The 26,085-nt window shown below is 52.9% G+C and overlaps 1 protein-coding gene across 2 annotated transcripts in view; it reads left to right on the top strand.

Annotated features, from left to right (window-relative positions):
• The window catches only part of SFXN5 (sideroflexin 5), an 86,678-nt gene extending 60,809 nt beyond the window's left edge, over window positions 1-25,869 (top strand). For both annotated transcript variants that reach the window (XM_039551495.1, XM_039551494.1), the window contains 2 exons: window positions 7,137-7,254; window positions 25,517-25,869. In XM_039551495.1, the coding sequence (XP_039407429.1) occupies window positions 7,137-7,254; window positions 25,517-25,594 (196 nt within the window). In that variant the 3' untranslated portion in view covers window positions 25,595-25,869. The remainder of the gene's footprint in view (window positions 1-7,136; window positions 7,255-25,516) is intronic.
• Window positions 25,870-26,085: the final 216 nt, after the last annotated feature.

Genomic DNA, 26,085 nt, shown 5'->3' with positions numbered 1-26,085 from the left:
TAAATCGTTTCTTTGTCCTTGGGGGCATCATAAATCCTTGGGCTGATGTGAATTCTGCTAAATGCACCTGTGCTCAGTGCAGGCCTTACTAAAACTGATCTTACCTGTGCACTTACAGGAGATTGCCCTCAAAAAAAATCATCATTTTAACTGATTGAAAGACTTCATTCACGTTTGGGAGAGAAAATTTTCCTTCTCACAGCCACGAAACTCTGTGGGTACAAAAATACCCAGGCCCTGCTTTTGCCTGCCTGAACTCTCCCCGGAGCTTTGTGCCTGCTTCCTTTGCCATCAAATATCCTTGGATTCCTGGAAGGCTGGCAGTGGGAAACAGCCGGGATGGGGACTGAGGTGTGGCTTGGCCACGCTGCCGCAGGTGGTGGCACCTCTGGAACACCCTTGGGACATGGGGAGGGATCTGAAGTCAACTCACAGATGTTAGAACTGATTCCCAAAGGCTTCAGGCAGAGGTGAAAGCTCATTTGGGGGAAAAAAAGCTTTGGAGCATTTGGGAAAAGTGTAACTTGTTGAATTTAGTAGGATTTGAGTTGGAGGAGGGTGTTTTTAATGGGGGTGAGATCCAGACAGGCATTATCCATTTATTTATGGAGATCCCTACAGGGGCTATAAATGGGAAGGACGAACATGTTACTCATTATTTGGAGGCTGGAGAGCTGGAATGAGGAGTCACAGCCTGGATCCTCTGATGGATTTACATTTGGGATACGGGAAGGAGGGGATGATTCCTCCAATGGATTTGCCTCTGGGATTGTGGGAAGGAGGGGATGATTCCTCCAATGGATTTGCATCTGGGATTGTGGGAAGGAGGGGATGATTCCTCCAATGGATTTGCATCTGGGATTGTGGGAAGGAGGGGATGATTCCTCCAATGGATTTGCATCTGGGATTGTGGGAAGGAGGGGATGATTCCTCCAAGTCATTTGCATTTGGGATTTTGAGGAAGGAGGGGATGGCTCTTCCAATGGCATTTGGGATGTGGGAAGGAGGGGACAATTCCCATGCCTGGTATGGTCCCAGGTGGGTGATGGAGCTCAGCTGGGTGGGACTCCCACCCCTCCAGGAGCCAGCCCCTGCTCCCAGCAGCGGTTTCAGATCCCAGGAATTCTCCCTGCCTCGTTCCTCCCAAAGTTTATTTTAAGTGGCCAGTTCCCGGTCGCGTCTCTCCGCTCGGATCCAGGTCTTTCCTCTCTCCCAGCCATCTCTCCATCTGCATGTTTTAACTCCCCCAGCTGCCTCTCCCGTCTCTTGTGCCATTTTTTTCAGCTCTCTTGGCTCCTCTCGTCTCTCTGCCTGCTGTGTATTTTAACTCCCGGGGCCGCCTTCCCTGCTCTCCAAGTAATTCCATGTTCCCTCCCACTGCCGCGCTCCCATTCTTTCCCCATGTTTCATGCATTTCCTGCTGCTTGGACGCTCTGTTGGAGCAGGGAACATATAGAATCAATGTTTATTTTCAGCCTGCATATGCCATGCAGGGAACACGGTGTCAGTTATTTTGTGCAGATGTATTCTCATTGAAGTTTTATAAATAATATCTGTGCTGGCAACTTTAACACGGAAAAATATTGGTTTGGCCATATCTGTGGGATGAGGGCGGCTCTTCCGTGGCACAGAGCTGACAGTGGGAATTCTTTGGTGCCCCCGTGTCACACGGGTGTGGGGACAGCTGCCTCCACTGCAGGAAGTTGGGCTCTTCATCCCTATTTCCCTTTATTCAGACACTCCTTTGTTTGGTTATTACAGTGAAATCTGGGAAGTGGAGCTGTTTGCTCCCAGCCACCATCCAAGGCCCCTGCTCCTTGCAGAGCTGCAGCCCGTCCTGCAGCTGGTTTGTGTGGGACACTCCAGGTCTAAGTGCAGCCTCAGTCTGAGCTCTGTGGTGGGACTGCCCAAATTTTTGGCTCCTGTGGCCTGGCCAAGAGTTGGAGAAGCTCAGTCCATCACCAGCGTCTGCTTTGGGGGATCTCTGAGTGGAGACTGAAGAACCTGAGCTCTTCTTACATCCTTAAACCTGCTCTGTGCCCCTCAGAGAAGACCTTTCAGAGGGTCTGAAGCACAGAGCAGGGCTGAGAAGGTTCCAAGAGCTCGGGAATGTCAGGATACACTGGAGAAGGGCTTGGAGCTGGCTGGGCAGTGTTTGTGAAGAGGCAAAGCTGGAACTGCTGGCGATGGGCAGGAGCTGAGGGAGAAACGGGAGCAGAACAGTTGTGTCCATGGGAGAGGAGCATTTCTGCTCTTCCTCATCTCCAATCTTCCTTAAGCAGCAGTTCCTAGGCCTGTTTTCCTGTAAATCCCATAAAATCTGAGTGCTCCCAGGCTGGATCAACACTGCTGAGCTGCTCTGGCTGAGCTAAATCAGTGGCACCAGGAAAAATGGATTTTCCTGGGGGCTGGCCAGTGTTCAGCCAGTGGTTTGTGGTGCTGGAAGGGCATTTTCTTCAGCCTGAACCGTGTTTGTCACTGCAGAGCTGTGGCTGGGGCAGGAGGCCCTCCTGGCCCTGGTGTCCATGGACTTTTCCTGGAGATATTCCCCTGTCAGTGAGCGCAGGGTGTTCCCACAGGTGCTTTTCCTCCGAAGTCCCCATCCGGCTGAGCCCTCGGTGAAGTTTGTTTGGGCTCAGCAGCTGCCAGCAGTGACACCTTCAACTGCTGGGGCTGTTCCCGGAGTAAACACGGAAACTGCTCCTTTAATGGTGTCAATCAAGCACAAAAATCCCCCAACCTCCCTCGTTTTGCATCTGCTGTGTCCTCTGGATGGGCACAGGGCTGGAGCTCTGGGCTGGGGACAGTGGTGGCCTGGCTGGGTGGGGCAGCAGAGCTGCTGGTCGCTGGTAGAGCTCAGATTTCCCAAAATGACCCAAAATGAGTGAGAAGAGCTCGGGAACGGAGCAGAGAGACCTGGCAGAATGGGGATCTGGCATCCCAAACTTCCTTGGCACATGAGAGGGGTGTTCCGAAGAGTTTGGGATACCTCGGGATCCCCCGAGCTCCAGCCCCGGCGCTCCCCGTGCCCCGCGGCGGCGCCGGCGTCTCGCGGTGTCTGCACTGCCTCTGAACCTGTTTATAGCAAACACCACAGAAACCCCACAGAATCTGTCAGCTGGGAGACTCGGGTTCACTCCTGTCATGTTTAGTTTAGCATCTGACACCTCCTCCCCGACAAATACAGCCCTGGTTCACTGCACCCGATAACTCCTTCGGAGTGCAGCGCCTGACTTCCATATGGAATAAATTACAGCACCTCCTGAAAAACGCCAGAGGCAGCTGCCAAATTATGCAAAATTTAAACCACTAATGAACAATGTGATGAAAGTTGAATGAAGGTGTATTTACAAGAGCTACAACACTCTGTCTCCGCGCAGCAGATGTACTGTCTGTGTGTGTTTGTACCTACGGACACCGGGAGACGGGAGCCCAGGGCTCGGCTGCCTGAGGTGCCTCCCTCAGCACTCAGCCTGAGCGTTCCCAGCGTCTTCCTGCCTTTTGCAGTGTCCTCTCAGCAAAATTTGTAAAGGGAAACTGCAGCAGGAAGAGGCATTAGGGGGTTTGAAGGAGTGAAGGAGCAAAGCTTGAAGAAAAAGAGAAAGAGGAGGAGGGAAGAGTTGCAAAATTTCCTTTTCTTTGCCATCCAAAGGTCAGGGGAGAAACATGGATCAGTAATGCCGATGAGACAGACCTAAAGTGTTGGCTTTTAAAATCGGGCACCACAAAATATTGATATTAAAGGGGGCTGGAGAGGGATTTTTCCCAAGAGCAGGGAGTGAAAGGACAAGGGGAGATGGTCTCAAGCTGAGGGAGGGGAGGTTTAGGTCAGACCTTGGGAAGGAATTCCTGGCTGTGGGGGTGGGCAGGCCCTGGCACAGGGTGCCCAGAGCAGCTGGGGCTGCCCCTGGATCCCTGGCAGTGCCCAAGGCCAGGCTGGACAGGGCTGGGTGCACCCTGGGACAGCGGGAGCTGTCCCTGATGGGCTTTAAGGTCCCTTCCAAGCCCAGCCATTCCATGATTCCAGGATTCTCTTGTCCTCCTGCAGCTTTCAGGCGTGAGACCTCTTGGTGCAAACTTTCCAATTCCTTGCTGGCTTATCCAATCCAGGGTTTAATCCCAAAGCTGCTCCTGTCCTGTGTGTGGGGTGAAGTCTCTAAAACTCCTGTTCTCCCATGAAATAGCACCAATACTTCTGCACAGTTGTGGTGGGGTGGGATGGGCTTTGCTCTTGTCAACAAATCAGGCTCCTTCACTTGCTTTTGGAACATCTCTGGAGATGTTCAGCAATCCAATTTTTAATATCTCTTTTTTGAGTATTTTTTGTGATACTCAAAATCCATCTGGACGCAACCCTGAGTTCTGTGCTCCTGCCTGAGCAGGGAGGCTGGGCTGGGTGACCTCCCTCCCAACCTTACTCATCCTGGGATTTGTTAGGCTCCAGAAGCTGCCCGAGCTGGGCTCTCGGGGGGCTCTGAAGGTCCAGACCTGCCCGTTCCCTGACCCACGCCTTTGGCAGAGCACACAGGGCAGTGTTGTGAACGAAATCCCTCTTCACCACGTGGATATTAATTCTATTTATTTTCAATCTGTGCTGATCCTCCGCAGTGAAACCCTTTGGAAGCTCCTCATCATTCCCTTCCGACGGGGGGTTAATGGGTGAAAAGAGGGATTTGCTTTGCAGCTGACAGCTCACAAAATGCAATATTTAACTTCCCATCCTTCCGAGCTCTGTGTCGGGAGCAGGGATCCCAGGGACAGAAGAAAACTGGACCTCTTGACTAATTATGAGTCATTTATTCTGAACCGCACAAATTCTCCAATCTGAATCCCAATTAAGACATTACACTACATGTGTTAATTAGTCTGCTCTCCTTTTTAAATCAAGCCATAACTCTTCCTAATTAGGAGGTCGGCCCTTGTAATTTGAACTGGCCTGAGTTGGAGGCACCCCTGCAAGTCACACCTGGGGGCTGGACCCGGGTTCATTTTAAATTGGTTGAGGTTTTCCTTGGGTGATTATCAGGTCCCCAGCAGGGCAGTAATTACAGAGGGTGCAGCTCCAAATTAAGATATCAGGGGTGGTGTCAGCAGTGATGCCTTGGCTCTAAACTGAACCCCAGGGAGGCCTGGAGGATGCTGCTCCTGGCATCGCCCCAGCGAGGGCTCTCACGGATCACAGCAGCTTCAGCAGGAGAACAACCAGCTCCAGGAGCTGCTCCTGTGCATCCCAGGGATAATCCCAGCTTATCCAGGGCAGTCCTGGAATGGGACAGGTGTTAAAGGGTGTGGAGCAGGTCACCTCTCCTGCTTGGACAGGGAACCATTCCTGCTTGGACAGGAAACCATTCCTGCTTGGACTGGTACCCTGCTCTCCTGCTTGGACAAAGCCTTGCAGGCTTCTCTGAGAGAATCTGAGATTCAGTCATGCTCAGTGCAGCACAAAGCAGCTCAATATTGGAGAACAGAAGCTTGACTTTCACAGCACAAATTGATAGGATCAACTCCGTCTCGAGAGCTTATTAGCGAGGAGCTGCGCTGTTGGAGGAGTTCAACTCTGGAGCGTTTGCCCTCCCCACTTCCCCCAAGCTGCCGAGATGAAGGCAGTTCTCAGCAAGGCGAGGAGGCTGAGTGTGCCCAGGCAGGAGCAGGGGATGAATTCCCCCTCATTGGCTCCCCCAGGTGTCTTTGGAGCCAGCATTGGACGTGGAGCAAGGGGCTGGGGTGACCTGGGGTCTGACCTGGCTGCAAACCCGGCCCTGGGCTGGAAGGGCTGGCTGGCACCTGGGAATGGTGCACCATGGGTTGGGAATGGTTTCATCCCAATGATGTCACCACAGGGATGTTCAGGGCTTGGTGTCATCTCTGGTACCTCCCCTCACCGAAGGAGCGCTCCTGTGATCACCCCAGAGGGAAGATGTTCACCAGGAGATCATGGAATCATGGAATATCCTGAGCTGGACCCACTGGGATCATCCAGCCCAGCCCCTGGCCCTGCCCAGACCCCCCAACAGCCCCACCCTGGGCATCCCTGGCAGCGCTGCCCAAACGCTCCTGGAGCTCTGGCAGCCTCGGGGCCGTGCCCATTCCCTGGGGAGCCTGGGCAGTGCCCAGCACCCTCTGGGGGAAGAACCTTCCCTGATATCCAAACTGAGCCTGCCCTGACCCAGCTCCAGCCCTTCCCTGGATTCTAAATAACCCAGCAGCAAATCCCCTCCCTCTCCACATTGCTCATACATGCTGAACAACCCAGCAAAACTCACTGTCAACTTGTTGGTTTATATTCTCATTTTTTTCACTTGAAGGATAGGGATCCTTTTTGTAAACAGCTCCAGAATAAATCCCTCAGGAATTATATTTTCCCCTTTAACACTGGTAAGCTGCCTGAGGACCTGTCTCCTGGAATATATTTAGTATACCAGCTTCTACCAGCCAAACGTTGTCCCAGTTTTCCGGTGTAAATTCCATCCTTTTGGGTCATTATGAGACCCTGACCTTGCAAGTGTCTTCAGGTGTTTGCTGTTAACAAGTTTTGAACCCATAAAGTCCCCTGGGAACAGCAAATGCTAAAAATATCCTCGTCAGCCACAGCGGATGTTGGATTTTTAACAAATTAAGGGATTGTCAAGTTTACAGCTTTATGACCCCATTGATGAAGCCGTGCGTGCCTTTTCCAGTGTCTTTTCCAAAGCTCCCAGAGCTCCCCGTGTCTCTCAAGGCCCTGATTTCCTTCTGCCCCCTGGGCATCAGCTCCACCTTGCTGCAGGTGACACCTGTGGCCAGGTCACCTCGTCTGCCTTGCCCCGGGGTGGGATGGCTGGAACTGGGGGCTGTGTGTGGCTGCAGTTGGTGGTGACCTGCTAAGAAAGAGGTGTCCACCCCTGGCAGTGTCCAAGGCCAGGCTGGACGGGGCTTGGAGCACCATGGGCTGGTGGGAGGAGTCCCTGCAATGGCAGTGAGTGGGATCGGATCATCTTTAAGGTTCTTTCCACCCCAACGCATTCCATGATTCTCTGAAGGGCCCGACACCAGTGAGGAGAGGGGGGCAGCGGGCCCAGGTGAGCACCAGTGTCCATCTGATGATGTCCTGCACGCCCCTGTCCATGGAATTCTCTAACCAAGCCTCTCCCTTGCAGAACTTCGCTCCTGAGGTCCCGTCCCCGGATGATTCTCCCGGTCCAAAGCCTCGTGTGCCTCGCTGCCTTTGGCCTGGCCCTGCCCCTGGCCATCAGCCTCTTCCCGCAGATGTCCGAGGTCAGTGCGTGTCTGGTCACTGCCGGGGTCTCACAGGGGGTACAAACCCTCCTGTATCAGTATTGCCCTCCTGGATATCAGTCCTGCTCCTGTGGCTCCTCCTCCATTCCTGCATGGAGCTGGTTTCAGTATTCCTCATGGGAACGGTGCAGCGTCACCGGGCAGGTGAAGGCCCCTCTCCCTCACAGAGGAGTTTCCTTGGAGTTAAAATATTGAATCCAAGCTCTGTCCATGAAGCCAGGAGCCTGGGCCATCCATTTGAGGTGGATGTTCTTCCCCAGAGCTTCTTTGAGGGCTTTTCCTTTTTCATCTCCTGGGAAGACCCAGCCTGGGGGTGAACAAAGGAAAACCAGCCAAGGAAACGGGGGATGACCAATGCAATCACTGGGACCACTTCAGCTGAGCACATTGCTCGGGTGGATTTATCTGTAAGTCATTCATTTTGGTGATTGGAGCTTTTCCTGGTTGTGAATCTGTGCATTTCCAGAGAAGGTCTCTGTTCCTAAGGGATAAAACCTCTGTCAAACAAGGACCCTGCTGTGGTTCTTTCCGTGTCAGGGAAGGGCTGACCAGGAGTTTGTATCCCTGTCTGCGGATTAATTCGTATTTTTTCAGTCTGGATGGGTTCATCCATGACTTCCAGCCAGGGAATCTTGCTGTACACTCGTGTGCTGACTGACAAACATGTTGGGAATTCTTTGTTGTCCTTCTTGCTGTCTCCAGGCTGAGAGAAAACCGTCCCTTCTCTCTAAGAACCTGAATTTATCTCAGTCTTGGAGTCTCTTGCTAAAAGACGTGTTTGCTGAAGCTTTAATGATTCATATGGCTCTTCCTTAAACTTTTTCTAATTAGTCAACATCGTTTTTGGAGCCCTTCCATCAGGAGCAGACACAGCATTGCAGTCAGAAGCTGCACAAGCCCCAGTTGCAGGAGCAATGCGATTCCCCTGCCTCTCCCGGGCCCCGTGCATCCCCAGAGCCTGGTGGTCCTTCTGGCAGGAGCTCAGCCTCGGCTCCCTGGCCATCAGCTCTGTGCTCTGATCCCAGGTTCTGCTCCGAGGTCCTGCTTGGGAAAGGCTGAGGAGCATTGCCAGGTCTCACACCTGCTCGAGGTAGAGCCTGGAGCGTGTCCAACCTTCCTGTGCGAAGGAGACTTGGACACGGAGCATCCCATCTGCTCCTTTTCCAGAGTCAGAGAGATTTTAAGGCTGGAAAAGCCCTCTGAGCCCATCCAGTCCAACTGTTCCCCCAGGCCTGCCGGGGCCAGCACAGCCCCGTGTCCCCAGGTGCCACATCCACACGGCTTTGGAGTCCCTCCAGGGATGGGGACTCCACCTCTGTTCTTCTGCCTGACCACCCTTTCCATGAAGAATTCCTTCCTGATATCCAATCCAAACCTTCCCTGGTGCAATTTTCCTGGAAATTTCCAATTCCCTCCCTATTTCTAGGAAAGGCAGCTGCACCACCAGGAGGTGGCCGTGGCCTCTCCTCAGAGGTCTCCTTTCAGGATAATCAGGGAAGCAAGACCACAGCAGGTGCCACCAACCTCATTTATTCCAAAGGTGACAAGGCCACTGTTCCCCCAAAATCCTGGAATTCTGGAATGGTTTGGGCTGGGAGGACCTTAAACACCCTCCTGCTCCATGCCATGACCAGGGACACCTCCCACCAGAATTGTGGCTTCCTGGGTGACAGGTAATTTCTCCTGTGCAGTATCTGATATTCCAGCAGGGAAAACCATGTTGATTTTAGCAGCTGAATGAATTCTGACCCACAGGGAGAATTCAGGACTGGTTTGCCTCAAAGGATATTGGGATTGCAGGCACCAGGCGAGCCTGGAACGGCGGCGTTGTTGGGAGTGACCTTCTGAAGGCAGCTGAGATGTTCTCAGCAGTGTAAACATGAATCAGCGCTGATTAGGGATCAGACAGGATGACGAGCGCTGCCCACGCGCCGTGTCAGGGGAAAGAAGCCCTCCTGGAGCCTGCTGGAGCTCTGCCTGCTGCGATCCCAGCCCTGCCCCACGGCAGCGAGACCCGCCCTGCACAGCTGGAGCCACATCTGCTCACACCACGGCATCAGGTGCTCCACAGGCAGCCGGGGCTGGTCAGTCTTGGAATCCCAGACTGGTTTGGGTTGGGAGGGACCTTCAATCCCATCCCATCCCACCCCATCCATGGGCAGGGACACCTCCCACCATCCCAGGGTGCTCCAAGCCCCAGTGTCCAGCCTGGCCTTGGACATTCCCAGGGATCCAGGGGCAGCCCCAGCTGCTCTGGCAATTCCAGCCCAGCCCCTCGCCACCCTCCCAGCCAGCAATTCCTTCCCACCATCCCAGCCCAAGCTCCCCTTTCCCACTGGGAAGCCATTCCCTGCCTCCTGGCCCTCCAGGCCTTGGCCCCAGTCCCTCTGCAGCTCTCCTGGAGCCCCTTTAGGCCCTGCAAGGGGCTCGCAGCTCTCCCTGGCTCCTTCCCTTCTCCAGGTGGACACAAGCTGTTTCCCATTCTATGAACTGGTGTGAGTGTTTATGAAGGACAATGTCCCATTCTCCGAAATCTCTTTGGAGGTTCCTGTGGGGATGCTCAAGTGAGCAAAGCAAGGGGTTTACCTGGAACAATCTCTCTGGATCCATTTCTTCACAGCTTGGGATGGGAAATCCAAGTGTCCTTGCAGGGAGTGTCTCCCAAAACCTGTGAGTTCCTGGGCACTCCTCACCAGACCATGGGTTGAGCTCGATGGCCTTGGAGGTGTTTTCCAACCTGAGTGATTCCTGATGGTTCTGCCGGGGCAGATAAGGAATTTAGAGGTGTTTAAACATCATCTCTGTGCAGGTGGAAATGCCTTTGCTTTTCCCATGGCCTCAGTCATGGACACACCAGGACGGGACCACGCTGTTGTGCCGAGCACTACAGGGAGCAGATCAACAACAAGGTGTAAGAGACGTGTTCCGCTCCAAAAACACGGCTGTGGTCTGAGCAGCAACCCCTGCAGCAATTGTGAATGAGCCAAATTCTGCCCTTAATCACACATCCACGGCCTTCTGTAAATCGGGGAGCAGACACAGAGGCTGAGGTGTCATTGAGTGGTTGTTTTGGGCCAGGAGCTTGCGTGGCCGCCTTTGATCCTCTCTCCTCTCCTAAAGGGGCTCAGACTCTCAGTTGGTTTTCCAGCAGAACTGAAGCCTTGCAGTAGGTTTAATAAACTTCTGGATAAATGCAGCCACCTCGTCCCATCAGCTGTAGCTGCTCTGGAGTTATTCCTGTGTTACAACAACTCCGGTGAAATCAGAGCTCAGCCCTGGCTGCAAACAGAGGCACTAATGTCGGGAAAGGGAACTCTGGAGGTGAACAACCTCCACGTGCTGGGGAGGTTAATGCACCCTGAGCCTCTCTTGGGTCCATACCCAGCCTAGCAAAGCCCTGGGTTTTGTAGGGATGAAATTCCACTTGGATTTCTGCAATGGTGCTCCAGAATCGCAGCTTGTTTCTAGATATTATGGCTTGAAAGATAACGTTACAAAAATAAACCCCTCGTATCAGCCATGAAACCATGGATCCTTGAGAATACTCACGCTGGAGCTGCTGAGAAACGTTCTTGTCATCCCAGTGCAGTGTTAACTCTGGTTCCTAAGCCCATCAATATGCACTGAGTAATTCACTGCTGTTAAGTTTAGGAGAAACATGTAGTTAATGCATTTAGCCCACAACCTCCAACTGCCTCCCATGCCCCCCGGGGAATCTCTTCCCTCTCCCAATCCTGCAGCATCCCCACTGACAACTCCTACTCAGCTATGCACTGCCAATGGAAACAGCTGTGACAGCTCCAAACCGAAAATGGGACTTGTGCAAATGAAATTCAGTGTAGCAGCAGAAGAAAGAACCACGGGGCTGCTCCGCTGCTTTTCCGCCCCGTGGGCCCTGCTCCTCCAGATCGTTCCTTCCGCAGCGTCCACGAGGAGCTCGTTCATCACCATCATCATCATGGTGGGGATAGAGAAGGAGAGAGCCAGGTGGGAAATGAAGAAATGGAGCTGGAGAATGGCAGAGAAGCCTTCAGCCACCTGAGCACTCCTGCCCTCACCTGGGGGAAGTTTAAAGGGCTTTTTTTGGGTGCTGCTCAGGGCAAACTGAGGCATCTTCCAGAATGAGGCTGATTTCAGCCGAAAGCCTTTCCTTAAATATAATCTTCCTTTTGGATCTCCAGGACAAGGGGAATAAACAGCCTAAAATCCAAGGCTGAGCTATTGTTTTCCAATCTGTTTTAGCCTTCATCTTGTTGGCAGGCTGCTTTAGAAAAGCAAAAGGTTAATGAGCCAATGTGCAGTGGGATTATTGCAGTAAAGATGACAGTGAACCAGTAATTACTAATTAGATGCAGTTTAACAGGAGGAACAAGTGAAATCTCCTCTTCACCAACTGTCAATAATTAGCAGATTTGGTGAGGTTGAAATGTGTCCACAGTTAAAAGGCTGATTTTTTAATGAAATGGCACTTGACAAAAGAGCTGTATGGAGGTCACAGCCATAGCCCTCGAGACGCTTCCCCATTCCATACTTAGGAGGGAAATCAGATGCAATCCAGCAGGGGGTCCCCATGGAACCATCCCTCCCTTGGGATTGCTTTGCACGGGGGGGAGGGGAGCAGGAGGGATTCTCTGCAGTAATTTTGTCCAAGTTGGATGAGAAGCCAGGGAAGGGATTTGCCAGCTGCCATGGGGAAAAATGTTTGAGAAGTGAGAAGTTCTGCTTTGCTTCTGGGGCTGGGGAACGGTTTCCTGGGAGTCTGGGAACCCTTGGGATGGAGGCTGGGCTTGGAAGGAGCTCCTCTCAGCAAAGAAGTGGCACGAGGTCCTGAAGGGCTGGCAGGAGGTTGGAAGCTCAGTGGGAAGTGTCTCCCAAAGACTGCAGAGGATTCAAGCTGTGCCTCGGAGGTTGTTTCCTCCTGCTCCACCAGTGGCTTCAGGAGCACCAAGAGGTTCATCTGAGGTTCCTCTCCTGAGTGCTGACCCAGCTTATCTTCTCTCTTATCTTCTGGTTTATCTTCTGGTTTATCTTTTTGCCTTTCCCTTGTTGACGAAGGCAGGAGTATCTTTGTTCTCCATGTGGACCTCAAATGAAGAGGTGGTCCCAGGGGGCTTCTTTAATGCCTGTAAATGATTTATTTGAGCAAAACCCCCAGGATTTACATGGCAGCGAGTGGCTGAACACTGACATGGCTCAAGTAGGACTTGAGGGAAAATCTGAGGTATCTGGGAATGTGTTGAGGCCCTTTCTGGCCTTCAGATGAAGGATGGTGGTGCTCAGTGAGGTGTCTGGTGTTCCTTAGTAAGGATGGACTCACTCCTGCAGAGGCTGGACAGTGAGTGACCCTTCCAGAGCATTGTGCTGCCCCTGGAAAGGTGAAGTGGTGGGAGAGGAGGTGATGTTTGGGCACAGCAGGGCGGTGCTGCCATGGCTGCACACAGAGCTGGCACAGAACTCAGTGTGAGTTGCCAGCCCATCTTTGGTAAGAAATAAAGGCCTAAGGAAGTCCTAAACTGTACCTCCAACCCCAGTAGGATCGCCATGAGACCAAGTGCTCAGTTGTGCTGTCTCATTTCCTCATCAGGACCAGAGGAACAGCCTCAAGTTGTGCCTGGGGAGGTTTAGGTTGGATTCAGGAAAAAATTCTTCCGCAGAAGGGTGGTCAGGCACCGGCACAGCTGCCCAGGGGGAGTCCCCATCCCTGGAGGGATTTCAAAGCCCTGTGGATGTGGCACTTGGGGATGTGGGGCAGGGGTGGCCTGGGCAGTGCTGGGGATGGTTGGAGTCTGTGATCTCACCACACTTTTCCAACGTGAGCAATTCCATGGCTCTGTGCAGAGATGGCCCCTCAGCCATGGAGCACAGCAGGAGTCCTCACCCGTGCATCCCAAGGTGACCCCTGAAGCTGCTTCCCAAGGGAAGAGCAGGGAGCCTGGACCAGCTGAACAGCCACTTCCTTGGGAAGGTTCCCATCTCCCTTGGTTTGAGACAGGATTATTTCACCATTTCTCCCTTCCTCTCCTGCTCTCCCCACCCCTGGGCAGCTCCTACCAGAAGCTGATGAGTTCCTGGCTCCTTCCCCCCTTCCCAGGTTTTCCTTCACCTGCTCCAGCTGCTGGCACAGGGATCACAGCCCTGAGATGTGTTTCCCAAGGATACAGACTCCACACACCACTCTCCCTTGGCCCCACCCTTCATTCCCTCAACAACTTTTAGCTTCCTTCCAATTGCACCGCACAGGAAAGCAGGAAAGCTGCTTCCAGGAGTCTGCCAGCACAGAGGGAGCATTACTGGGAGGATTTCAGTGGCCTGAACTGGTTTGGTTGGGTCTGTGGTTGTGCTCAGGCTTGGAGGGAGATGTTCCAGGGGCTGGAAGGGTCTCTGCAGAGGATGGTGAGGAGCTCTTGTTCGTTATCACGGGAGCTGTTGGTGCTGTTCCTGTGCTCTGTAGATGTCCGTGGACCATTCCCAACCCATCACAGGTCTCCTGCGCCGGTTCTTCTGTCAGGAGCCATCTCTCCAGTGGAAGCTGTCCCAGCCCATGGCAGAGGTTGGAACTAGATGGTCTCCAAGGTCCCTTCCACCTCAAACCATCCTGTGATTCCATTTCATGATTCCGTGATGGGCTCTTGCCCCAGTTCCTGCTCCCACCTGCAGTTTCTCTCTCTGGCATCACCTCCACCAGTGGAAAGAGACCTGGAGCTGGATTTGCTTTAGACCTTGCAAGGTCAGACCACACTCCATGGGATAAACTCCAGGTCAGAGTGACAGCAGAGCTTTTCTGGGAGCTCAGGTGCGTTCAAGGCAAGGACAGAGGCAGGTTCATGTGATCCAAACCTCCTCGAGGCAGTTCAGAGCATTCCTAGGTGAAAGCATTCCCAAAGGACACGGGGAAGGATGCCAGGCTTAGTCCTCTCCTCCCCGTCCAGCAGTGCTTTGTCCTGAGCTGCTGATCCAGCAGCCTCCAGCTGCCTCCTGCTTCAGGGATGGCTTCAGGTCAGAGTCTGGTGCTTCTGCAGGGACCACACAAGGCAAACGTTCCAGACTCTGCATGGCTGGGACATTCCAGTCAGGAAAACCCCCACATTCTCCTTTTCTCATTGTAACTCCTCATTCCCACCATGTGAGGCTCTCTTAGGCTCTCCTTCTGGGATGCAGCAGATGTTGTGTCCCTGTAATTCCCTTCTGCCTGCTCCACCTGGTGGACTTCCAGATGCAAATCCTTGGTGGTGATCCCACAGAAGCAGCACCTGCCTTGTCCCAGGGCCACCCCCATTTCCCAAACTCATGGGAAAGCTCTTCCCTGTGGTGCCCTTTGGATTCGTGTCCCGGCACAAGTGAAGGTCCTCTTGACCAGGAGAGAAGGAAGCAGTTTGGCAAAGCAAAGAACGTTTCTGGATCATGGCATCTCCCATTTCCATGTCTTTTTTTTCCCCCACTTCTTCCTGAAAATCTCAACATCAAAGCATTTCCCTGGTGCTCTGGGGGCTGGGAGATCTCGGTCACTTCTTCTGGGAGCAAATGTCTGTCATAAAATCATGGGATCATGGAATGGTTTGGGTTGGAAAGATCTTAAAACTCATCTTGTTCCACCCCTGCCATGCCAGGGACACTTCCCACTGTCCCAGGCTGCTCCAAGCCCCAATGTCCAACCTGGCCGTGGACACTGCCAGGGATCCAGGGGCATTTCCACGGGGAAGGGGAAGAGGAGCAGGAACAGGAAGAGGAAGGCTCTGGCCTTCAGGGACTCCATTATCCGTGCTTAGGAGCCCCTGGGACACCTCAGGCTGGTTACATTTCCACCTGCTCCGCCTGTTTGGGTGCTTTTTGGGCTCGGTGACACCTCAGAGCTGGGGAAGGTCACGAGTGAGCAGAGCCCTGGTGGCTCTGGGGCTGTGCCTTTGTTCTCCCTTGGCTCCCTGTCCCGCAGGCTTTCATTTGTGACCCAGCTGGTTTTCGATGGCCGCTCCTGGCAGGGCTCCTTTGTTTCCCCTCCAGCAGCACTCAAAGGTGCCGAACATTTTCCAGGCTCTGGCCTTGAAGGGCCGGCGTGGGGCGGCCGGGCCGGGCGGTGCCGGGCCTGAGCCGCGCTGCGCTGTGTGGTCAGCGTGGCTGTGGGAGCCGGGACCCCTCTGCAGCGCCCAGGGGCTCCGGCAGCGCTGTCAGACGGGATCTGGTTTCATGTTTATATCCCTGGCCCTGGGAGACAGGTTCAAGTATGTAAACTATCCCCCTGCAAGCGCAGGCTGCTGCAGGTGTGTGGGTGCTGGTGGGCATAAAAAAACATTCCTGACACCAGCTCTTTTGAGGAGTCTTCACCTCCTGATGGCTATAAGCCATTAGGAGTCAAAAGAAAGAGCTGACATCCGACAAGTCCGGATAAACAGCTAAACATTAACCCTTAGAGTGGCTCGAAAAACAGACTTAAAAGGCTCTTTGTGGAAAGAAGCCATTTTTTTTGCAGGCCTGTTAATTGCTGTCTTTCTTCAAGACACCTTTCAGCAGCACCTACTGTAAACAGAGGGGCTCCTCCCCAGCACTTCCCCCAAGGATTCCTGCCCTGCCCTGGCCATTCCGCAGGGCTCCGGTGGCTCCTTGGCTTTGCTGCTTCACTCTGGGCCCGAAAGTCAAGTCCTTTCCCCTCTTCTGCCAGCCCACCCTGAGCACTCAGTCCATTTTCTGGGAATCATGGAACATCCTGAGCTGGGATGATGAATGATCCACAAGGATCACCAAGTCCAACTCCTGGCCCCATACAGGAATCATTAATATCAGAAAAGTCCTTCAATACCATCAAGCCCAACCATTCCTAGTCAGAGGCCTCTTTATCTGGTTCACTCCCAGGTCTTCCCTGTCTGTCTCCTGCCTTAGCCCTCTCTTGTCACACAGGGTTCGATTTGTCCTTTGTGGTGTATTTGGAGTTATTTTGGCTCATCTGAAACAACTCTGACTGCTCCAAGAGGTGCAGGATACAAAGGAAGGCAATCAGTTGTCCAGACTTGCCTGCTTGGGGCTGAGAATGCCTTATTAATCACATCTCACAGATATAATTATCTGTAATTGCTTTTTAAATCATTTGGCTCCAGCAGCCTGTTCCTAGTGAGGCTGGTGGTCTGTGAGAGAAGGAAATGTGCAGGAGGTTGGAGTCTTGAGGAACTTGCTCAGCTTCCTTAAAGCACCGAGAGCATCCCCAAATCCCGATCTCCCATCGTGGTGTTCCTCCTCAATACCAGGAGAATTCAGGGGTTGATGTCTTCAGCAAACAGCAAGAAATTCTTAAATTCTTTCTTCCTTGACAGAGCTGCTGGAGGAATTCCTGCTAGAATGGACCTAGGAGCTCATTTTCATCCAAAGGGAAACCTTTTCGTAATGTCCACATTCCACAGTAGGGCTTTTTTTCTCCCAAGAGAGGAGAAACTCTGAGTGTCTTTGTAGGTGCTTTTCATTCCAGCAAGGATGAGGGGTCGTAACCAAACTCTGCAATTTTGGGAGTTCTCAAGGCCATATTTGAAGTGGGCTCAGTGAATCCAGTGAAGTGAAATTCAGTGAAGTGAATCCATTGGCTCAGATGTTCCCAAAAAAAGTCTTCATCCCATAATGTGAGGGTTCTTCTCCCAGGAAGCCAGGGAGAAGTTTCTTTGGCCCTGTCCTGAGGAAGGTCCTGACCGGGTGAGGCCACGTGCCCTGAGGTCACCACGCAGCTGCCCCTGCCCTGTACCAGCCTAAAACCTTTCTGGAGCTGGTGTGGAAATGAATTCATTGTGGTAAATGGGATTTAGCCCAGGGACACTCACGCCACCCCTCCCACACTGAGCAAACCTCTCCAGAGCAGAGAGGAAAAGGCTCAGCTCCTGCAAAGGCCTTTGGTGTCTCCTCTCTCTGGAACACAGACAGAAGGAACTTTTTTTGATCTTGCTATTTGAAATCTTATGGTCTCAAAGCTTTTATTTGGGTTTTTTTTGGTGGCTTTGGTGACTTTGAGTTTTCTGGCGCTGTGGGCACCCCTCTGCTTTCCCAGAAACTCTCAGCTTCAAACTTCGCGATGAGTTGGAGCTGGTGCCGTGCTGGGGGTTGACCTTCCAATTTTTATAAAGCTGGGAGTGCTGAGGGTCTGAGAGCCCTGTGGGCTCAGCATTAACCAAACCCACCAAAAACTTCAAACAGAGGCTTCGAGACCACAAGATTTCAAACAGCAAGATCAAGAAGAATTCCTTCTGTCTGTCAGATGTCACTGATGTCACCTCGAGGCTCCAGAAGGGTCCCTGTGGGACACGGGGAGGTGAGAGCAGGAGTGCTCCTGGGGCTGGTTTGGGGATGACCACGGGGCTGGAGCTCGGGAGCTGTTGGGCTGCTCGGCTCCAGGACAGGCTGGGACACGCAGGGGATGGGGGTCACCTCCCAGCCCAGGTGTGGGGCTGTTATCCCACCTGCTGGCTCTGTTACCATCCCTGTTATCATTGCTCGTTCCCCAGCACCGCACACACGCTGGGCAAGGGGAGCTCCCTGCTCCAGCCACAAGTGCCACATCTCCCCCCCTTCCCACCTGATTAAATGTTCAGGTCTTGGCTTCGTATTTTTCCTCAGAGAAGTTGTGCTGTGGTAGTTTCCCAAAAGTGAGATTAAAAACTCCCGCCCTTGATTACAGAATCGTGAAATTAGGTTGGGAAAGACCTTTAAGGTCATCAAGTCCAGCCATGAACCCAGCACCACCAAACCACAGATCCACGGGAACATTTAGGCTGGAAAAGGCCTTTAAATTCATCAAGTCCAACCGTGAACCTGCCCCTGCCCAGCCCAGTGATGCGAGGAAGCTGCAGTCCCACAGCTGCCCCTAAACCCTGAAATCCGCTCTGCTTCAGGACAATCAGTTGTTCCCATTTAAGCTGAGGGCAGGAATATCCCTGGCAAACATCCTGAAATGGAAAACCCTCAAAAGCCAGAACAGCCAAACACACCAGAACAGCCAAATAGTCCAGAACAGCCAAATATTCCAACTTTCCTCCACTTTTATTGGCTGAAGAAGATGTTCTGGGAAGACAGAAGGGAGGCAGGTGCTGGTAGTCCAAGCATCCATGGCAAAAACAAGTCCCCTGTCAGCTCGTGAGTAGAACCCTGGAATCATGGAATGGCTTGGGTTGGAAGGGACCTTAAAAATCCTCTCATTTCTCACCTGTCCTACAGGAAGCTGGAGGTGGGTGCTGGTGGCCAAAGCTTCCATGGCAAAGAAAAACCAGAAAAATCTCCTGGAATGGATAAATCTCAGGAGCCAGAACAGCCAAATATTCCACAACATCCAAATATTCCGACTTTCCTCCATTCCTCCAGGAAAATGGAGATGAATTTCAAGCTCTGGTGCTTTTTAATTCCCCCTTCTCTGTGTCCAGCCCAGGGTGAGGCAGCAGCCCTGGGATCCAGCTCTGGTGGAAAAGTGCTGACCACGGGTCCTGTCACAGGCAAAGCATTTCCATCTTTTCTCCCTTCTTTGGGACCATAAAAATGGAGGAAAGTCAGAATATTTGGATGTTGTGGAATATTTGGCTGTTCTGGCTCCTGAGATTTATCCATTCCAGGAGATTTTTCTGTTTTTGCTTTGCCATGGATGCTTGGGCCACCAGCAGCCACCTCCAGCTGCTGTAGGGCAGGAGAGAAATTACATGATTTTTAAGGTCCCTTCCAAGCCAAACTATTCCATGATTCCATGATTCTACTCTCGAGCTGTCGGGAGACTTTCCATGGTTTTGTGAAAAACATTTTTACTAAATACAACATTTTGTATAATGAAAACTGAACATTTCTTTCAAAGACAGGGCTCAAAAGGACTTGAGAGAGACCTGAAATGAAGAGAACTGTACTGGTCAACTCTTAAATTCAAGTTTTATTATTAATTTGAAGAAAAAAGTTCACAAAATTCAGGTTTCTCTCAAAATTGTGTCCCCCAACTCTGTGATTTGGGCAGAAAACTGAAAATCAATCATTTATAAATTATTAATTTGTGGTTCAGTCATGAGAACATCTCCCAACCAGTGTGTCCAGTTTTGGGGCACGGAGGGATTTCAACTGAGTAGAAAAACTGGGAAGTTGTCAGAAAAGAGCTTTAGCACCAATATTGCTGAGGAGAAGCAGAGTTTTGTCTGTCGGTTTTAACAAAACTGAGCTGATAACAAAGCTGACTTCCATGCAAGTCGGACACTTGCATGGGAAGAAAATTTCTGGCAGGAGAGAGCTTCTTGGGGCAGCAACGGGTTAAATGCAGAGCTGGAATTCTGGATTTAGGAAAATGCCAACCGTGGGGGTGGCTGGAGCAGGGCACTGAGAGGTCCTGGAGCTCCACAGCTGCTGGGACCCTGGAACCAGAGGCTGGAGATCCTTTGAAAAATATTTTCTGTGCTATAACCAAAAGGGTTTGGGGCATTTCCCAAATTCTCTCACCTGCCAGGTCACCTTCACTTGGCTGCAGGTCTGTAACAATTCCGAGAGAAACTCCTCGGCAAACACTGCTGTCCTCGTCTCACTCCTCAGGGATCGATCCTTGGGGGGCACTTTAATGGTTTGGGTGGGATGGGACCTAAAAAACCATCGAATTCCACCCCCTGCCGTGGGCAGGGACACCTTCCATGGACACCTTCCATGGACACTTTCCATGGGCAGGGACACCTTCCATGGGCACTTTCCATAGGCAGGGACACCTTCCATGGGCAGGGACACCTCCCATGGACACCTTCCATGGACACCTTCCATGGGCAGGGACACCTTCCATGGACACTTTCCATGGACAGGGACACCTTCCATGGGCAGGGACACCTTCCATGGACACTTTCCATGGGCAGGGACACCTTCCACGGACACCTTCCACTAGGATAGGTGCTCCAAGCCCCATAACCCAAGGGGAACTGGTCAGTGACCCGAAATGCCGCTGAGACATGCACAGATTCATGGGGCAGGATGGATCCATCCAAAGGGGCTGGGAGAGCTGGTGGAAGGACTCACTGCGACCTTTCCATCATTGATCAGCACTCCTGGATAACTGGGAATGTCCCAGTTGATTGGGAATGCAAATGGGTGGGGCCCTCATGACAAGAAAGGGGCTGGAGCCTGTCCAGGGAAGGGAATGGAGCTGGGAAGGGGCTGGAGAATTCCTGAGGGAGCTGGGAAGGGGCTCAGGCTGGAGCAAAGGAGGCTCAGGGGGGACCTTGTGGCTCTGCACAAGTCCCTGACAGGAGGGGGCAGCCGGGGGGGTCGGGCTCTGCTGGCAGGGAACAGGGACAGGAGGAGAGGGAACGGCCTCAGGCTGGGCCAGGGCAGGCTCAGGGTGGACAGCAGCAGGAATTTCTCCATGGAAAGGGTGCTCAGGCCTTGGAAGTGCCCAGGGCAGGGGTGGAGTGCCCATCCCTGGAGGGATTTCGGAGCTCTGTGGATGTGGCACTGGGGACTTGGGGCAGTGCTGGCCTGGGCAGTGCTGCGGATGGTTGGACTCTGTGATCTCAGAGCTCCTTTCCAGCCTCAAGGATTCCATGGTTCCATGGTGCCACAGCCCTTCCTACACCTGGCTGAGCTTCCCGAGGGCCTGCAGAGCCTGGCCCTGCCCTTGGCTTTGCCCCGGTGATCAAAGGCCCAGCAGGAGATGGCTGAGAGCTGCTGGAAGGGCCAGGAGACCCTTCCCAGGCTTCAAAGGAGCCAGCAGCACCTCTCCCCGCTGGCAGCAGCAGAAGACACAGTGACCATCCTGGTCCTCCCTTCCCCCAGCCCGGAGCAGCATCCGTCAGTCCCCATGACCCTCCCCCTCCCAAAATTGGCTGCTTTCTCCCTTCTTCTTCCCCCCTCCTTTTTTTTTGGCTGAGTGATGAGCTGTATGCCAAATCCATCTGCTCCTGTCTCCCCTAGCTGCCTTCCATATCGTTCCAGGATCCCTGGCAGCGAGCCTAGACCTATCTCTCTCCCTGCACTCTCCGGAGCACATTCCTTTCTACACCTTTTCCCGAGCTGGGATAGAAATGAGTATCAACCCCAAACAAAAAGCATCTGCTTTCTGCCTGCTGCTGCCTCACCGGCCGCGCCTGCACGTTACACCCGTGTCAGCAGCCATGCAAAACACACACAACCCCCCGCTCGCATCCAACAGGGACCGACTGCCGGGATTTGGGGCGCCGGGAGCTCCCCCGCGCCCGCTCCCGCGCCGGCTCCGCAGCACCAGCTGTGACCACCGCACCATTTGTTCCTCCAGCCCACGCCAGCACTCGGAGCCAGTTCTTTATCACCCCAATTAGCCTTGTCTGAGCTGATGAGAGGAGAGAGGCTTCCACTGCAAGGCAGGGATGGGGGGAAGAGAGCTGGGGAGCCGTGGGTACCCGGGCGGCGGTTCCCGGCTTTGTTCCCTGGCAGGGATGGATTTCAGCAGGTCAGGGGCACCGGTGCCATCATTGCTGCCATCCTGCCTGAGCTACCTGCGGGCTGCTGGTCCATAAACAGGTGTTTCATAAGGTCAGGGCACAGAGTTTCTTGGGGTTTTCCCCCTTTTTCCCTCGTGCTCTTGGCTGTCTGCCGGAGGGAAAGGAGCATCCTCAGGCTTCACCTGCTCCCGGGTGCTGGGATGGGCTGTGGTTCATCCCAGCCACGTTTCTGGATGAGCTGGGAGGTGCACCCTGGCTGTGTCCCCAGTGAGGATCTCCCTGGATCAATGGCAAAGCTTCCAGTGGCCTCACAGGGCGCTGAAGGAGTTTCCCCATCTCATTAGAGCCTCTCCCGTGTTGGATACCAAGCTGTCAGTGCAGCCAGCAGCCCCAAATCCTGGGGTTTGCCCCAGACAACCCCTCATAGCACTGTCTGGGAATGGTGCTTCCCACCCTGGGTCTCTCAGTGCTGCTGTGAGCTCTGTCCCTCCTGGGCTTCTCCTGGATTCATTGCTGAAGGCCTTCTCCTGCTGACACCCCAGTGCCATCATCCCAAAGCCAGGGAGGGGATCCATCCTTTGCCCTGGCACAGATAGAACTGGGAAGAAGGGGACAGACATGATTTGACCCCAGTCCCACGCTGAGCACTTGGTTTGAAGGGACAAAGTCCCCTGTGTGGGACAGTGGGACAGGTCCCATCAGTGTAATCCCACCAGGGAGGAACCTGCTCCTCAGAGCACCCTCCAAGGCAGGTGCTCCTTCACAGAGGGCTTCCCAGCGTGGCCGTGACCGTCACTGGGGCCATCTTGGAAGCTGAGACACCAAAATCTTGACAAGGAACTGTGGTCTCCACATGTGTCTCACAGTTCCATGGCCAGGGGAAGGTTGGCTGAGCAGATCCAGGATTCTGGACAGCTGGAACAGCAACCTACACCAAAATGGGTGAAATTACACTTTCCAACAAAAAAAAACCTAACAAAGGAGTCAAAAGCTGACCAGGTGCACAGTAGGGTTGTGATTTAATGTTGTCTCGACACCTGTAACCCCCCACCTTCTCCCTGTTCTTCTCCATCTGGTTTCCCAGTGGGAGGAGCAGGTTCCTCCCGATGGATTTCTGAGTGGCTTTCCCAGTTTCCTGTATGTGTCTCCTTGGTGCAGATGCACCCCTTGGAGCTCCAGAGGCTCTAGAGCAGGGTTTCAATCCCTGCTTGATTAAAATCAGCCAGAAGGAGACCTGCAGAGGTGACTCCAGTTCAACCAGTCACCCCCAGTTTCTCCAACATCTTCCCAGGCTTCGGGAAGGTGCTTGGGTTTGGTATCACACAGCTCCAAAGGCCTTAAGAAAAAGCCCTCAGAGTCCATCGAGTCCAACCCTTCCCCAGCACTGCCAAGGCCGCCACTGACCATGTCCCCAGGTGCCACATCCATGTGGCTTTTGAACACTTCCACCTTAGGCACGAATTCCCAAGTCCTTCTGCTCAGCCACCACAGTCTGTCTCAGAACTATTCCCCTCCACCCCCCCCTTCCCAAACCCACCTCAGGCCCTTCTGTACAGCCTTGCCATGGAGGAAGAACTCATCCCCGCTGTGGGGAAAGGAGCCGTTTTCCCCCTGCTCCAGGGGATGGAAGCTGGAAGGATCTACAGACAATTATCTCATCCCTTCCTTCCACCAAGGCAATCTCAGTTCTGCCTAAACTATTCTTGATGGGTTCCCTGTAATTTGTGCTGAAAACTTCCCACCACAGACGCCCCACACCTTCCCCGAGCAGTCGGCTGCGATATTTTGCTCTTCCCACCAGGATACTCTTCCTGCTGTTCAGCTTGGATCGTGCTTGCTGCTTCTTGAATTGTGTCCCAAGAGAGCGTGAACACAACACTGCTCCTTCCCTCTCCCCAGCCGCGTGCACATCCCACCGTGCAGCCCCGCCGCCTCTCGCTTCCAGGCTCGGCGCATCCCCGTCCTCAGCGTTCCCCGCGGCTCTCAGAGCACGGATTCGGGGTCCACCAGGGCAGGCGTGACTTTCCCTGGAGCTCCCAGCTCTCCAGCTGCACTGGAGAGGGCGGGACTGGGGGGCCTCTCCGTTAGGTTTCTGTGGAGACTTCCCAGGAGCGGGTTGGGTTTGGGCTGCCCCATTTCCCAAGCCCTGCGATGGATGGTCAGCGCTGAACCACCCATTTCCAGGTGGAATTCATTCCAAAGCACAGAATCCCAGGATCACTGAAGTTGGAAAAGCCCTCTGAGATCACTGAGTCCAGCCTGTGACTGATCCCCACCTTGGCACCACATCCAGCAATTCCTTGAACCCCTCCCGGGCTGGCCACTCTGCTTCCCACCTGGGTATTTCCCTACTGGTGCTTGAACCCACCCAGCCCCAAAATCTCAGAGCTTTTCTGTCTGTCCCTGGCAGAAAAACCCCCACACAATGGGAAGAAAAGCTGCGTCAGAGCCAGGCAGAGCGGAGTTAATCCTCGCTCTGAAGGGATCCGTCGGATCCGGATCTCCTGCACCTTTCCCGGTGCTCTCCCGGCACAATGCTTCACTTTGTGCTGCAGCACTGAAAGGAATGGTGAAGTTGCTAATAATGGCACTAAAAGAAAATATGCTACATCTGTTATGGATAGCAGTACAAAATTAGCTGATCACACCTCTGACACCCAAGATGTCTTCACTTAAAATACTCGTTGGCTTTACTTTACATAATTTGCTGATTATATTTAAAAGAAATACAATTTTGCAATTACTGTTCTTTCTGGTGTGCTATCTATGCATCATTTTCTTTTTATGTTTATATATTTCTCCTTCATTAGTGCAGTCTGAAGGGTGATTAGATCCCTTCAAACATTTTACAGAGGTTAAACGTTGATTAAGATTTAATTATTACTGTAAATAGCTTGGAATGACATATGGTGCAAAAACCTGACATATGTGCATTTGAATAAATGAAGTGCTATTTCCCATGATGCTTCAGTAGCTGTTTAACAGCTTTGCTGAAGGGTTATGTTGCACCTCATGTTAAGATTGCTTTGATGTTATATTTTGTTGGGTTTTTGCAGCTGAAAGCTAAGAACAGTTTTTCCAGTTTTTAAAAACATTGAATATTTTAAATACCTAAATTGTTTTGCACAAATTTTTGCTAATTTGTCTAACTAGGTTAAACATTTTCAAAAGCATTTCGATTTTTAACGTGGGTTCCTCGCATTGTGTCAGCACCAGCGTGGGTTCAATGTATAGGGTTTCGAAAATTCCAGGCTTCCCGAGGTGCCCTGTCCCGGCTGCGAGCGGGGTCTTTGCTCGCTGTGGGGACCGCGAGCGCCACAGATCCCTCCTGGGAAGGCAGAAATTCCAAGTGATTTCAGAGCAAGGGAAAGCTCCGGGAGAAGCTGGTGGAGGGGAAAAAATTAGGAAAAGGATGGGAGATTTCCTGGAGATGGAGAAGGGGTCGGAAGGGTTTGGCTGTGAGGATGGAGCCGGACGAGGCCGTTCCCTTGTGACACCGCTCAGCCTTGGCTTTGCTGGGTCCAGCTTTGGGCACCGGATCCCTGCGAGCACCCCGGCTGCAGGGAGAGGCAGGGATGGAAAGCTGGGATGGGTGGGATGCGTTGGAGCCTCAGACACTCTATAATTCATTGAGCACTGCCAGGCAGCGAACGTGCAGCGTTTCGTGCGCTACAAACCCATCCAAATCGGGGGGGGCTGGAGGCTGGAGCACAGCAAAGCACATAAAACACCAGGAAAAGGCGTGATTGACGTGGAATTATTCACATCTCCTCCTTCCCCACATTAATTGATCGATCCGTGGAGCTCCTGCCGCAGTGGCTCCGTTCTGATCCCGCTCCTCTTTGCCTCCACAGATCGAGACGTCTCAGCTGGAGCCAGAGATCGCCATGGCCACCACCAGTAAGACCGTGGTCTACAATAAAGGGTTGTAAGTGGAAGAGGATCAGCCCAGCCCAGAAGATCTGGGGAAGGAAGAAGGGAAACTCCAGATCCCGACTGGGAGAAAGCGAACAACAACGACGAGATGAAATCATGGAGCTCGGTGGTAGGAACTGCTCCCGGCAGCCCGGGAGTGAATTAACACCTGCGGAGAACTGACACCTCACACCACTCACAAAGATTAATATTAAAAGTTTTAACCTAGCAACAGGAGCAGCAACTACAACAAATAAAACCACGTCGAAACACTTTAGAACTAGCTAACAAACTCAGAATCACTGGCACTGCATGGAGGGCGTTCAGGGGCGAGCTCACGTGCTCAGAGCTGACTGCGCAGCGCAGGCGTCACCCAGCACATCTTGTGTTCCATGGGAATCCAGTCTCCACGCTGATGCTGCACACCACCGGCTCTGTAGAGACCGAGGGTGCGTGGATGTGATTGATCAGGTGATTGGGAAGTGCCCGGTATTGATTTCACGCTGAT

This window comes from Corvus cornix, chromosome 4, assembly GCF_000738735.6.
Source record: "Corvus cornix cornix isolate S_Up_H32 chromosome 4, ASM73873v5, whole genome shotgun sequence".
Classification (NCBI taxonomy): Eukaryota; Metazoa; Chordata; class Aves; order Passeriformes; family Corvidae; genus Corvus; species Corvus cornix.
The sequence above is the reverse complement of the archived record's forward strand: the minus strand, read 5'-3'. Positions and strand labels throughout refer to the sequence as shown.